This window comes from Castanea sativa, chromosome 9, assembly GCF_040712315.1.
Source record: "Castanea sativa cultivar Marrone di Chiusa Pesio chromosome 9, ASM4071231v1".
NCBI lineage: Eukaryota > Viridiplantae > Streptophyta > Magnoliopsida > Fagales > Fagaceae > Castanea > Castanea sativa.
Genome location: NC_134021.1, coordinates 1,659,511 through 1,675,407, shown reverse-complemented (window position 1 = coordinate 1,675,407; position 15,897 = coordinate 1,659,511). Strand labels below are relative to the sequence as shown.

The following is a 15,897-nucleotide window of genomic DNA, read 5'->3' as shown; positions in this document are numbered from 1 at the left end:
CAATCTGTAAGGGATTTAGAAAACTCCCTTAGGCATAGCTCTTCGTTACCAGCATATTGTCCCATTGTATTGAGGAACTTGCTGACATGCTCTATCGCGTTCCCCTTTGTCCCATCATAGCTGACGAAGATAGGCATTTTGTAGTTCTTTGGATAGGGCTTATTCAATAACTCTATTGGATAGGCCTTCGAACGATAGATTGCTGGTTATTGGCGGTAGAGCCAATCTCCTCATTAGACACAGCATTTTCCTTCTGCTTGCTTATAGTCTGTCTGTTGCTTGACTGACTCAACAAGCTCTAGCTATTCTCGCTGCATGGTCTGCAACATTTTATAGAGGGTGGCAACATCTGGTATTGGTACGTGGGAAGAGGCATCATTGCTCTCTCTCTTGATGCTCTTTGACTTTGGAGGCATTTTTGGACACGATGAGGAAGAGGTATTAGGACTATTTGATCCAAGATGCATAGAGCAGAGAATTAAGGAAAAGAAAAAAGAGCAAAAGAGAAACAAAATTCAAAGCTTTTCTGTATTCTCTCAATGATTGTGATCTCTCTTTTCTTTCATCTGCCCCTACAAGTGAGTCTCTTTACCCTTACATAGCGTGAGAATTTAGACTTGAGTTTTCGTAAGCCCCCCCTTTTACCTCTTGGTTTCTCTAGCTTATTTGGGCACTGCCTGTTATCCTCTGAGAAGAGGAAGTCCTTGCCTCGCTTTTTCTTCTCCCTCCTGCTACTGGAATTTCTCACCTCAAACAAGCTTTCAATATGTGATCTCGTTTTTTGCATCTTGCTTTGTCTCCGAGGTGCTAGGCCATTTGACCCTGCTCCCTGGAGTTGATGGTGGCCCGATACAGGACCGTAGGACCTGTCCTTTCGTGAATCTTTGTTAAGGCTACTGAACCATGGCCGAAGTGAGTTCTGAACTTTCCTTGATTGCTTTGCTTGAGGAAGATGCTTGTATTGATGAGGACTGGACCTGGGGTCTTACTTGAATTTGTGTGCAAGTGGGACCCCTACTTGCTGCGGGAACTGCGGATATGTGAGTAGGCGAATTCAGGAAAAACCACTTTAGACCTCTCTCTTTGTGGGTTGTTCCGATACTTGAATCTGATGCTATGTATGGGCTTAACCGAATTAGCCCTCAACAGCTTCCAAGTCCATAACCATCTATCAACTACATTTCTTCAAGTCTCAGTGCCATGAAATTTACTAAAATCAATAGATGGGTGGATCTCAACCAAACTATCACAACAAGAAAAGTCTCCGAACACCTGAAACTTGGAATAATATATTTGATTTATTACTCGATTTCTACACGAACTAATCTTTTTATATAAGTGTTAAATGTTAGCATTGATACACCATGTTGAATATGCTATTATGGATGCGAAAGCGAAAGCATAAAATATAGAACACAATAACACAAGATGATTACGTGGTTCAGCTTAACGGCCTACATCTACGGAAGAAACCCTAAAGGGCTATATATCTCAACCAAACTATCACAACAAGAAAAGTCTCCGAACACCTGAAACTTGGAATAATATATTTGATTTATTACTCGATTTCTACATGAACTAATCTTTTTATATAAGAATAACAAAATTCAACTCCAGAAGACAGCAAACAAATAACTTCATTGTTATAACTAAACAAAGATATAAAGAAAATTTACTTGTATGAGTAAATAAATTTGTAAACAAGGACAAGGATGGTGTACACAGACGGTCATTTAAGACAATTAGCAAGATACTTATCATATGACAACTGCCTCAAATCTTGATTTTCATTTAACCATGTAAACTTTTTAAAATATGTCATTGAATCTTCCTGTTTTCAGTCTCTCTTTCTTGAGATCCAACGAAAAAAGAGCCAAAATAGGTTCTTTCTCCAATTCCCCTTACTCCACAGTCTTTTCCTAACTGCAAAAGCAAAACGAATTAACATGCAAGCCTTAGAAAAATCACGAACAAAGAACAAAAATACATAAAAATAAAAACTCATTCAGACATTTTCACAAACAATACATATGCACTCATTGATGTACTTGAATCTTCAATTAAGAACTAAAATTCCAAACAATAAAAATAACATTCTCAAATTCCTTAGCCACTTCATCAACTATAAAACCCAATGGCAGTATCATCAATATTAATCCAACTAAAAAATTGCACATGGATGTATTTTTTTTTTTTTTTAAAACCTTCAATGTCGAAACAAATCAAAGAGTGGGTAAGAGAAATTGCAGAAATATGAATCTGCCCCCAAAAAATCTCTTTATTGATGACTATTAATGTATAATTTCCTCAAATCTTATCTGTAAGAGTTAACCAAAGAATCATTAGTGCAAACTGCAAAATATCAATGGCAGTAAAAGCAAGAAAAAAAAAAGAAACTATATGAGAATTCTTCAAGATGCAGAAACTTCTCTACTCCCCTTGTCTCTCTCCCTCAAATTTTTATAAAGAAAAAAAAATTTTAACAAATGGTACCAATCTCAAAAACCAACAAAATTTACTCAAAGCATAAATAGCAAATACACACAATGAGAGAACTCGGTTTTCAGTTTTCATATAGATAAAAGAAGGAACACTGATCAACCATAAATAGGATGCAAAATTAGGTTTGAACCATCTACATTAGCAAAATTTCTTATTAGAGCAGTATAATGATCTGACAATGTTGGAGTACGGCAAGAAAGAAAATAAAATAAATTAGGATTAGACTTATAATAGGAAGAATGCTGGAGTTGGTCATTACCATTGGATGAAGAGGGAAATATTTCATTTTTTTTCACATTAAATAAATGCTTAGTCATCACACTCATCAAAGTCATCACACTCATCAAACTCATCAGAGTCATCACACTCATCACAGCTTCTCTTTGAATTGACAAATCCACAATGGACACCATCCCAACCTTCATAAGTATTTGAATTGACAAATCCACAATGGACACCATCCCAACCTTCATAAGTAATGACACCGCTACTGCTGCAGCATTGTGCATTTGCTTGGTTTAACTCTTCCCTCAGTTCCATGTCTTGCTCGTATACCAAACTGACCCCACATTGCAACACATCATCTGTTGGCTCATAGTCCACTCCAAATACAACCTCAATTCGATTGCATTCACCATTCCCAACAGTACTAAACCAATCATCACGAGACAAATACAACAACCAAACGTGGTCCGTCCTAAATGACCCAAAATGAAATTTAGAGACATACTGACTGTGAGGCATATCACCAATGGCTTTCACATGAGCTCTCCAACCAGAATTGACATATCCATTGAAAAAAGCACATAGAGTGAATCCCATCCACCTGCTATTACACCAATTTGGAGACAACACTACGCTTATTGAGTTCCCCCAACTTCGATGAGTTAACCACCGTGGAACTAAACATCCAGGAATAATGATTTGAAATTCAGTTTTAGATCCATCCTCTTTTCTTTTGGTAGCAGTTTCATATCCAAGTTTTTGACAGAAGAGTCCCTGTACCCAAAAAAAAAGATATTCCATTTAACAAGTGAAGAGAAAGAGTCAAAGAGAGAGAAATAAGAGATTACCTGTAGGTAATGGTTCAATATTGTAAATGCCACTCCACCGCTGCTCTCATCATACCCACGAAAAAATGGGGCAGGATAAGGTCGTGACAAATTGCTTTGTCTAAGCAGTGCTGGTAATGGTTCTAGGGAACAACAACGTTCCATATTTATATATCTTAGGGTTGATGGAAGCTCTGACACTGATCGAAGCTCCTCGCAGTTGCTCAAATCAAGAGCTTCAAGTTTTGAAAGTTGACCGACGATTGCAGGCAGGGTGACAAAATCGTTCCAACTTAGTGATAAATATTTTAACGAGGACAAGCAGCCTATACCATTAAGTTTTATTCCTTCAAGTCCATAAGTCCAACTCATATCAAGTCCTTCCAAACACTTTATTTTCCATAAGTTCTCTGGCAGGTTGGCAAGTGTTGAGCATCCGGAAAGATTGAGAAATTTAAGAGACCTCAAACTATCCATGTTGCTTGGAAGACGATTGAGATATCTGCATTTTCTTAGATCTAGAATTTCAAGGGCAGTCAAACACTCGATTGATGAGGGTGGTAGTTCCTCAATAGCAGTCCAACACAAACTAAGTTGCGATAGGCTTTTCATAGTTCCCTTAAATTCTGGAATCTTCTCGATTTTTGAGCAATCAGAAAGATCAATAGACGTAAGGGACTCCATTTTAGCTGACAAGCTGGGAAGATTGGTAAGAGATTCGCAGGAATTCAGATTTAAACTTTTAAGCTTGCTGAGTTGTCCAATAGATGGGTGTAACCCAACCAAATTAGTGCACTGTGCAAGTGCTAGTATCTCAAGTCTCGTAACCCCTGAAAAGTCAGGTGTCCTAATAAGTTTCTCGGAAGAGGAAAGATTGATTGACTTTAACTTTCCTAAACACTGTTAAAAAGAAGAAAAAAAAATCCATTAAACATAGAATTTAGTTTAATAAGTAACGAATTCTTTGAAATTAAAACAACCTTATTAATGAAAGGAGGAAGCACAAATACACCGGCACTATATTGTAGCTACACTTAAAGAAAAGAGAAATAATAAATAATAAAAACGAAGTTAAAAGAACCAAATTACCTTTGCTCCTTCCCAAAGATATTCACACTTGCTATTCTGCAAGTCAAGCCCAACAAGTTCCTTTGGTTGGAAACTAGATGGCAAACATTTTAACGGACAGAATTTCCATGAAAGATGTCTTAGGCCATTAGGAACACAATTGAGAGCATTTGGGATGCGCAACCCATCAATTATTAATAATCTAAGATTAGACATCTCTGAAAAAACTTCAGGAAATTCTTCAAAGTTGAAATCTGCTTTCCAATTGGTGATGCCTATGGCTTGAATTGCATTTGTTGCCTATGATTTCCAAAGCAAACACTTGAGATTTACACCAGCAAATGATAAGAATTAAGAACATTAGAATTACTACAGTAAAGCCTTTAAAGGAGAAAAAAATGTGTAAAACATTTACAAAACTACATTAACCATGTAAATATAGAGGTTACTATAGTTTTTTATTATATTTTTTAATTATTTCTCATCTCTCTCTCTCTCAGTTGCTCCCCGACCCAAACCGTCCAACCACCATTGCAACCCAGCACCAGCACCATAACCCATTACAAATTTTGATCAAACCCAACGGCAACTCAAACCCATTAACCCAAACCCAAAATCAAATCCAATCGGTAGCACAAAAAAGCATACAATAGAGATTCAAGATGTGGATGAACTCATAATCTCACCATCGGTGTTTTGGGGGGGGGGGGGTTGTAATCATCAACTATGGTCGCCAATCAAATCAGGGAGGATCTAGTTGTTTGGATCTTTGCAGAACTGGTTGTGGATGGATTTCCGTGTGGACCGTGTGTGTGCGTGTGTGTGTGTGAGAGAGAGAGAGAGAGAGAGTGTGTAAGTGTGTCTCGGGTTTAATGGGTTTGGAAAGGAAGACCATGTGTGAGGGAGATAGTGGTTTTTGCTTGAGGAGAAGGGAGGTATCGGGTGAATTAATAAATAACTAAAAGAAGAAATTGCACTTAATGAAATAGTGTTTAATGAAATGCAGTGTAAATAAATAATATAGTGGGGTGTTTTTGAAAAATAAGTATGTAAAATAGAACAAATAAGTTTTTATGTTAAAATAGACTGTCAATTTTACATGAACTAACGTTAATGCTCTAAGAAATCGTCATAGCCAATATATTAGAATGTTAAATGAACATATTCTATATTTTGTTACTTAGATACTTAGGTAACCACTTACCTATTGAAGTTTTTTTTTTTTTCAAGAACTAATTTATTAAACACAATTATGTCACAATACTTCCTCGATCTTATTTGCTAAAATAAAATTATAGCTTCTTACCATATTGTTCTCCAATACATTAAACAAGTCCTCAACAAGCCACAATCTACTCTGCCTTCCAAGCTTTCCATGTGATTGTTGACGAACAATTTTTTCACCCATTTCTTGTAGTAGATCATGCATCCCCAATTTTTCTTCGCCTCCTGTTAGGAGAGATTTGTCCAGGGGTCGATGAGCTATCCCGAATACTTCATTGTCTTTTATGACAGTTATTAGAGATTTGTCCAGGAGAACACTTATACCAATTCTTGCATTAAAACCACAATTCTCTAATATACTTATTACTTCATCTTTGGACCACCTTTTAAAGAAACATGCAATATCTAAGAATATCTCCTTCCACTCTTCTTCTAGTCCATCATAACTTATTTTAAGCATATCAAATATTCCTTTTGCAGGTTTTCTTTTAAAATAGTCCAATGCACTTTGCCACTCATCTATTTTTTTTCCAATTAAAAAAGAACCCAATGTAACAAGAGCTAACGGAAGACCACTAGCATATTTTACAACTTTCCGAGAGAGCTGCTTATAATCTTCTTTGGGTTGCTCATTTTTGAAGGCTTTTGAACAAAAAAGTTGTAAAGCATCATCATTATTTAGTCCATTAGGCTTATGTATTATAAGAACTCCATGTTCAACCAACACATGTTCATCTCTAGTTGTGATGATGATCCAACTCCCCGATCCAAACCACTGATGCTTTCCAGCCAAATTTTCTAATTGCTTCACATGATTAACATCATCTAGGACAAGTAGAACTTTTTTATGACGTAACCTATCCTTGATTATGGCAACTCCTTGATCAACATTATATATCTCTGTATTTATTCCCCCCAAACTTTCTTCAAGAAATTGTTTTTGTAATTTAGGCAAATCACCTTTTTCTGACTTTTCCCTAACATCAGCAATAAAACTAGAAACTTCAAATTGATTAGAGTACATTTCAAAAACAACTTTAGCAATAGTTGTCTTTCCAATTCCCCCCATACCACAAATTCCTATCATGCAAACATTATTCCCAAAATCTAAATATGAAGAGATCAATTCTTTCACGATAGATTCTATCCCTATCAAGTTTTTGTTAATTCTTGAGAATTTTGGATTCAATCTCTTCCATATTTCTTCAACGATGTCTTGGATAAATTTTGTCTCATGCCTGCAAAATAAGATGGAAAATATTCATGTGATGGCCAAACCAAATATTTTATTATTTCTCCCAATGTGTTGGATGAATTCTAACTCATGCCAATGAACATGATAGAAAATAATTACATGATGATCCAAACCAATTATAAATAAATAAAACAAAAAAAAAACCCAAGAGGAAGAAAAATATTAGTATCCTTGCTTAAACACATTTGAATTCATTTGCTCAAGTAGCGTGGATAGAACTACCCATATAAGAACAGAAGAGAATTACGTGGACTAAATTCGTGGATGTAACTACCCTTAGCAGAAGCAGAACTATAAAATAAAGAACACATGAGAGTTACATGGTTTAGTCTTGCAGTATACATCTACAAAGGAAACTCTTAAGAGCTACATCTTTAATACATGAGTGAAGTACAAATCTTGTATTATAATAAACCCAATCAGGGGTGAAACTAGAATTTTTTGTTTGGAGGAAGGGGGGCGAGACTAAACTATCATATTAATTTGCAATTCAAGAAAAACTTAAGTTACTATATATCTATATATACACAAAAGTTACACATCAACAAAATTATCTTATATGAGAATTATATATCCTTTCTATACTTTTCTTGAGTGTACATGAGTTTTATAATTTTCCATAGATATATTTAACAAATATTAAAAAAAAAAAAAAAAAGAAAGAAGTATTTAGCATCCTCCATTAAAATTATAATCAATAGTGGTCTTTCATATAATAAAAATCCATCCATTATCATCTCCATTATGAAATTTTGAGCAATTTATTTTTCAATGTAAACTATCAATTAAACATTATTAAGGTCACTTTTTGCTCTAGATTTCTCATATCTTTTGAACAACCATTAGTACATAACATTCATAGATATTAAATATAAGTATATAACAAGAAATTAAATTTAACAAAATCACTATAAGCAACCATAAAATAATGGAGAAATTACACTTTTCCACCCTAAATTATACCCCATTTACACCTACTCCCTTGAACTACAAGACTGTATGATCACCCCCTCAAACTAAAACTTGCGCAACACTTTATCCGCTTCCTTCACTTTTCCAATTAAGTTAGATTAAAAAAACATAGTCACGTGCAACTCATGTAACACTTGCTAACATGGATCCAATAATGCCACTTGGAATGACCGAAATGCCCCTCATTATTAGTAACTTAAAAAGGGGAAAGAAAATACAAAGACATAATAGCCAAGCGCGTAGTTTAATTTCTCGTTGAACCAAATTAAATAAAAAGAAGTGAATCTCTCTCCAAAATGAATCCATAAGAGTATGTGAGAAACCAAAAACAGATAGATCATTCTCCAAATTCCTTCTCGTTGAACCTAAATTCCCTCTCACTGAACCTAGATTGAATCTCTCTATCTCTTGGTTTGTGTATATACTATTGACATAATAGCTTAGCACGTAGGAACCACACACCCAATAAGCCTTGACACGGACCCGAACCTGATTACCCAACCACAACCTGCCGACGACGTAGAGAGAAGCTAGTTGTACAATAACCTCAACCCAAACTCGTCAACAAGAAAGAGAAGAAGCTAGTTGTATGAACTCACAAGAATGTGGTCAAAAGTGGTTGTTCTCCCACCATTCTGACCATCACTACAACACGTGTTAGGTTAGGGTTTGGGTTTTAGCACCTCCTTCAACTGGCAATGATTAAGTAGTTTTGTCGATTTGCTACTTGGGTGTGAGGCAATCAACCTAAAATTTTGACATTTAGGTCAAGGGTTTTCATATCTAGCTGCCTATAAAGCCGAAATAGAGAGTTGAATCAAGTCTGGGTTTGGAGAATTGGGATGAGGTTTGTGTCTGAGTTTGATTTGATGTTGTAATCTTGGGTTTGCTGTTTGATCTCTTTGTGGCATAGTTCATTTTCTGGGTTTGTTGTTAATGTTTTGGGTTTGTTGTTCATCTAGATTTGTTGTTTGATCTTTCTGTGGCATATTTCATTTTATGGGTTTGTTATTTATTTGAATTCGCTGATCATCATAGTTGATTTGTTATCTGATCTCCTATGGCATTGTTCATTTTCTAGGTTTGTTGTTCATCTTGTTCATTTTCGTTTCTTTCCAACCAAACAAGATTTTAGGGGAAATTGGAAATTTACTTTTGGTTTAAGGAGGGCGTTGTGGTCATTTCAGGTGGTGTTAATGGGTTCAATGTCAACAAGTGTCACATGACTCAAGTGCTTTTCCCTCCAACTGAACTAAGAAAATGACAGGAGGGGGAAACGTGTTATACATGTTTTAGTTTAGGGGGCTGATTGTGAATCCTTGTAGTTTGGGGGGTAAGTGTAAAATAGGGTCTAGTTTATGGTGGAAACATTTAATTTCCCATAAAATAATTTAAACTCAACCAAAATAGAGATTTATGGCCAAAAAGGGGGAAAAAAAAAAGAGTTAATATCACTTTTACATTTAAAGGCATTGTCAAATTTTGAATAATCAGGTGATGCCCCTACTAATAATTGCACCAATAAATTTTCATACATCAAATTTTCTTATATATAAGTAAAATTTTTATTAATCAACTAAAAATGTGCCTCCAAGTACACAATAAGAACACAACATTCAGCATGAAATCTTTTTCCATTCATCAACTTCAAGATTTGCTCTTCTTCAAATATCAAAGGCAAATCCAATATTTTATTTCCGACATGTGTATAAGGTTTTTTTTTATAAGTTAGTGCTACCAATTGATTTAATAAATTAAAGGAAAAAGAAGAAAGAAAGTTATAAACTATAAGATAAATAAAAAGAAATTAATCTAAAATATAATTGAAAAGGAAAAAGAAGAATTTTGCACATCTCAAGATTTTAATGTCATTTTTTCCTACCTACAAATAAAAAACTTTTTATTAAGGAAGATGGATGAATTGAGTGAGAATGTGAGAGCATTTGGATGAAAGTGAGAGGCTTTTGCCTTTGGGGAATTGGGTAATTGGCTTCTGTAAGAATTTTGAGATATGAGAATAAAATAGTGGCTTCTAAAACAAGCTAATACAAAAGGCTAAGGATAAACTAAGGTATAATACCTTAAGTGTAGTACATTAGGTTCCTAAATTAAATTAAACACCTTATTGCATTCATCAATAAATACAATATTATTCTTTCCAAGAATAGGGAACTAAATGTAATGCACTACACCTATAAATTAAAGGCTAAACGTGTGAGGGAGGGAGTTTCAATTCAATAGAAAAAGTCAAAATAATAATAAAAGAAAATCAGTATGTTAAGACGAAGAGAAAGCTTAAGGAAAGTGTGGTAGTTGAATTCGAGGATAGCTAGGCCTGCTAGAGATAAGAGAGAAGAGTAACAAATGAGCACACTCTTATTGCTTGAATCATTATACAAATTGTTCTATGCTTTATAGATTTTTTCATTGTGAAAATAATATTTTTTTTAAAGTAAATTTTTTAACAAAATTGGACAAAAAGCTTAAATTGAATAAATTTGAAACTTAGAGGACTCAATTGAACAAAAGTAAAGGTAAAAGATTGAAATGAATTTCAGCCAAACTTAGTCGATGCAATTTGCATTTTAACCTAAATTTTTTTATTCAAATGCTGATGTGGCATTTTTTATTATTATTTTAGTTGACACGTAAGCTTCAAGTGTTTCAACAATGCACACCGTTTGCCATGTTAATGTTTTCCATACTAAGTTAACTGTAAGATTCAAATTGACTGTGATCCAAAAATGTAAAGATCAATATAGTATTTTCACCTGAACTTATCTTATTTTACCAAAGGAACAGAATATATATAATTTATCCATTGATTTGGCCATTTCACAATTTAGTATACAAAGTTTCAATTACTCTTTAAATCCTAAAACCATTAGGGCTCCATCTAAATTAAAGTTCTTTCACACATGTGAGACTTGTGAGCAACTTTATGGACTAGCTTGAAGAAATAACCCCTCACAATTCCAACCCAAGTGCTTGACCATGCTGCAATGGACGAAGAGGAAGAAGAAAAAAGAAATGAAATTGAGGGATGAATTAGTCTAAAAAATACAAAATCTATTAATTTGGGTAGAATCCTAATGGTTTCATTTCAATCCAAAATTTTGGGTATGGATATAATAAGCGAAATTCTGCGAAATCCCAAATCACAAAGAGTAAATTTTAATTTACCAAAAAAATATAATGAAAATAATAGATTGTTAAGTACAAGTTTTGTTGGCTTATTTAGTGACAAATTTTATGTACTTATCTCTCTTTTTTTTTTTTTTTTTGGTATTATGTACTTATTCTCTCATTTTTATGTAGTTTTGTGTGCGTAATTGTATTTGGGATAAGTTTTGTCAAAGTTGTTGGAAGTGCAATTGTGACCAACATCCTAGTTTGTAAATTGGTCTTTATTTTACCATCTAAAACGTTAGACTATCTATTATACCAACTTGTTTCTATTCTTTAACCGCTTAAATTAAATATTAGTTTTTAATTCTTTATTTACCATTTCTTTATTTTTATTTATTATTTCCCTCTCATTCTTTTTGGACAAGAACCCCCACGAATCTACTGACACCACCACCACCACAATCTCACCACCCTGCACTACACACACCTGACACCACCACCGCCGCCACCACCACTAGCAACCCACAAAAATCTACAATCCACCATCAACGCCAAAAAAAAAAAAATTTTGAAGTGGATAGACTAGCACCAATCCACCATCAACACCAAATGCAGCAACCCACAATCCCCGCCGCTGTGAGCAAAACCCAAACTCACGGCAAGCAAAACCCAGGCCCACCGCGAGCAAACCCACGGCCACAATCAACAAACACCTCAAACCACAAATCCAAAACAACAAACCCATCCATCATCCACCACTTACCACAAACCCATCGGAACAAATCAAAACAACCACATCACCACACCCAAATCGGAATAACCACATACCCATACCCAAATTGGAACACATCAAAACAATCACATACCCATACCCAAACCAGAACAACTAAACCCATACCACCGAACCAACCAACCAGCCACCACCACTGAAAATCTGAAGGACACTTCCCTCAGACCTCAAACTCCAACCATCAACACCATAAATTAAAAACAACAATCCACGGTCCCCACCACCGTGAGCAAAACCCAAACCCACCGATCCACCACCATTAGAACACGGAGAACTTAGAGATGAGAGAATCGGAGATCCTACCTAAAATCACGAGGGAGAGTTGAGAGAGAAGAGTTTCAGATATTGAGAAAGCAGTGCAGAGAGTTGAGAGAGGAGAGTTTCGGAGATTGAGAGAGACTGAGGAAGAAGTGCAGAGAGACAGATAGTGAATAAATTTTTTTTATTTATTTCAGAATAAATTATTATTATTTTGTCCACAAACTCGTGAACAGTAATTTGTAAATATCAGTACTTCCTCCTCGCGGATTCTAAAATTTTTAAGTCCTTATTATAAAAAAAAAAAATTATGTCCCTATATAAAATAGTTCTTTTTTTATTATTAGTCCAAAGAAGAGGTCTCACTAAATATAAATAAATAAAAAATAAAAAAGGTCACCTACTATTTCTAATAACAAAAATTAAACAAGTATATGTTGCAATATTTCAATACATGCATAATATACATTTTTTTAATAACCATTTATATTATATACTTCCTGATATATGAAATAAGACTGGGTGTTTATATATGAGAAATAAATTTGTCATGAAAATTATACCTATCTTGTAAATCCCATCCAGAGAGATTAGCCACTTCTGTCAAAGCAGATCTCCATGTATCCACCATCTCCTCCTTAAAAACTTTTTTGTATTTATCAAATGCTTTTGCAAAAGTTCCCTCCTGCTTCCGTATATCAGATGGTTGCACATGGTAAAAAATTGGAAAAACTTTCATTCCTGTCTCTTTCATGCATCTATCAATATGCACTAGTTCATCCAAGCACCATGTGGAAGATGCATAATTCATTGAGAAAATGACAATAGCAAATCTCGATTCTTTTATGGCTTCCACGAGCTCTTGTGAGATGAATTTTCCTCTCTCAAGTTCTTCATCGTCTATAAAGGTGAAAATGCCTTTATTTTTCAAAGCATTATATAGATGACCCGTAAAGCCTTTACGGGTATCCTCGCCTCTAAAACTGAGAAAGACCTCGTATGTCCACCGAGGTGTTGAAGAAGAAGACGGTGATGAAGTTGAGGCTCCTTGGGTGCTCATGGAAACCTGTAAATCTTGAGCTATAATATAGATCCAAGAAAAAAAAAAAAGAAAAAAAAAAGATACGTTCAATTAAAAAGAAGAGAAATATATTAAAAGGAAAGAAAATTAAGGAAAGAGAAAACAATTTGATGCGGATTTTTCAACTCAAGGGCGAAGTGAAAGGAAAGACATAAAAGTTATGAATATGTGAGAAAATTGAGAACATACCGTTCTTTTTTTCCTATCAAATACAAAGATTCAAACTTCAAAAAGCAAAATCAAACTAAACCTCTATATCAAACACAAACACACATTGCATCTAAACACTAATACATTGAAATCCAGAATGGAATTTACAAAAATCCAATCCAAACTAAATTCACCAATTTCTCCGCCAAACAAAAACTCCATAGCGATCCGATACAAACTTCAAAATACCCAACTTCATAAACAAGAAGAAGAAGAAGAAAAATGACAAACCTGCGCGAGTACCAGTGGAACCAGCTTGTTTAAGACCCTTCCTCTTCAAGATGAATTCCGTCCCAATGAACACACTCGACGCCACCGCTAGTATCAGCCACTTCGCATTGTCCAACATTCCCATCTCTCTCTCTCTAGGTCAGAGAAGAATTAAGTGAAAGAATCAAACTATAGCTTCAAATTATAGGAGAGTGATCGAAACTCTCCTGAAACAACGCCTGATTTAATTCCTACTAGATAAGTTTCCTGTTCTTTCTCCGCGCGTGTGTGTGTGTAAGCGAGAAAGAGGGAGATTTATTCACAATTTCGCATCCCCTGTTCTGAGTCAAGCCAACAAGTCTTCTTCTCACCTATAAAGTTCGGTGATTTTGCATTGACCAGGCTGTCAGTTAATAAATATTATTAAATGTCTTTCGATTTAACAATGCATCACAGCTGGTTTGTCTTTTCCAAGCCCTCAGAGTTCATAAAAGAATAAAATAAAATAGAACGGAAAAGAATGATCATAATGAAAGGAAAAAGAAAAGAATGAGATCTATATAAATAAGGAAAAGAAATGAAAAAAATAAAATAGAATTAAGTAATTTTGATTAAATATTTTAAAATAAAAAAATGGAAAAAAAAAATGTAAGTAATTTTATTTAGAAGTAACATGAGAGAATGGAATTAAATTATTTTATGACAATATTATTATTAAATCTCTATTTTAAAATAAAGAGTTAAATATATAGGGCTATTTTGAGAGTTTTCGTAAAAAATTCATTAAATCTAATTTTATTTCTTATCAGTCCTCCTAATTTCGGAGAATGAAAATTTGAGATTTTAAACGAATAGAGAGGAATGAGTGTCCCCTCTTACCTATTTCATTCTCTCAAACTTAAACTCTTAAACAAGGACTTTTTATTTCCTTCATTAAAACTCACAAACAAAAAAAAAAGAAAAATATTTTAAAATTATTCTTATCATTTATTTTCATTTCATTTCCTCCTTCTAAACCAGGCTTAATAAAAATAATGCTTCATAGCGTGGCAAAGGATGAAAGGACAGTGACTTCGTGGTGACCAGACTGTAAGTTATTAAATATTATTAAGAGAGGTGCTATCATTTCTCTTTAAACAATGCATCACAGCTGGTTTGTCTTTTCCCTAAGAAAAATAATGCTTCATAATTTGGCAAAGGATTGAAGGACAGAGACTTCAGGGTGAGCAGCTGTGAAATACCGTTTAAATTTCTTGTAATATTTACTGTAATATTTACTATAAAATTTATATTACAAATGGCAAGTCTTATCTTTGTGAGCGTGGCAAAGGACCGAGACTTCGTGGAAACCAGCTGTGAAATACTGATTAAATTTCTAGTAATATTTACTATAAATTTTAAATTACAAATGGCAAGTTTTATTTTTGTTTGAAATTTGAGAGTAGTTCTATATGACAAATTATTTCGCAACTAATTTGTCACAAGACCCACAACTCTGAAAAATTATACAGTTTTTTAGTGGATTACATCATTTGTCTACTATTTTATTAAAATATTTTTATTTGTTTAAAATTACTGAATCAGTAATTAGTTTTTGTTTAAAAAAAATTTATAACTTAACAATTTTAAACAGATGGAACTCTTTTAGTGGAATAGTAGACCACGTTACTTGTCTACCATGAGGACCTTATAATTTCTCTACAACTCTAATGTTGTAAATTGTAAGTAATTGACTGTCATTTATATATAGACCCACCATTTTTTTTCACCAATTACACTCTGTCATGCTCATATCATAGTAGTAGCATGTAGTTGTAAAAAAAAATTATGGTCCTAGACTTTTTTGAAATTTAATTTAAAGTAAGAGGTCCAATGTTCAATGCTCACATTAGGGTGTTCACGATGTAGTTATTCGGCAAACTTGCCACTATACCTTAGGAACCACTTACCATTTCATTAGCTTCAGTCATGATTGCCAACAATTAATTCTTTAACTTCCCAATTGTTGGGCACTAGTGTGGCTTAGTTTCATTGGCACAACCAAAAATCCCACAAATTTCCCAAATCTAACCTACAGCCGAAATCCACCAATCAAACCCACAAATCCTAAATCAAACCCATAGATCCAACAAATCAATACCACATA

At 34.2% G+C, this 15,897-nt stretch overlaps 1 protein-coding gene across 8 annotated transcripts; it reads right to left on the bottom strand.

Annotated features, from left to right (window-relative positions):
• Positions 1-514: 514 nt before the first annotated feature.
• On the bottom strand, positions 515-14,097 carry LOC142610583 (TMV resistance protein N-like). Of its 8 annotated transcripts, none has more exons than XM_075782426.1 (8): positions 13,773-14,097; positions 12,814-13,330; positions 5,929-7,084; positions 4,644-4,922; positions 3,576-4,454; positions 2,762-3,501; positions 1,677-1,923; positions 515-1,535 (listed from the first exon to the last, which is right to left on the bottom strand). In XM_075782426.1, the coding sequence occupies exons 1-6, from the start codon at positions 13,894-13,896 to the stop codon at positions 2,812-2,814; spliced, it is 3,645 nt and encodes a 1,214-aa protein (XP_075638541.1). In that variant the 5' UTR covers positions 13,897-14,097; the 3' UTR covers positions 515-1,535; positions 1,677-1,923; positions 2,762-2,811. The 8 variants fall into 8 exon arrangements, with proteins under 8 accessions (XP_075638541.1, XP_075638543.1, XP_075638542.1 ...); XM_075782428.1 differs by having other exon boundaries at positions 515-1,278; XM_075782427.1 differs by having other exon boundaries at positions 515-1,272.
• Positions 14,098-15,897: the final 1,800 nt, after the last annotated feature.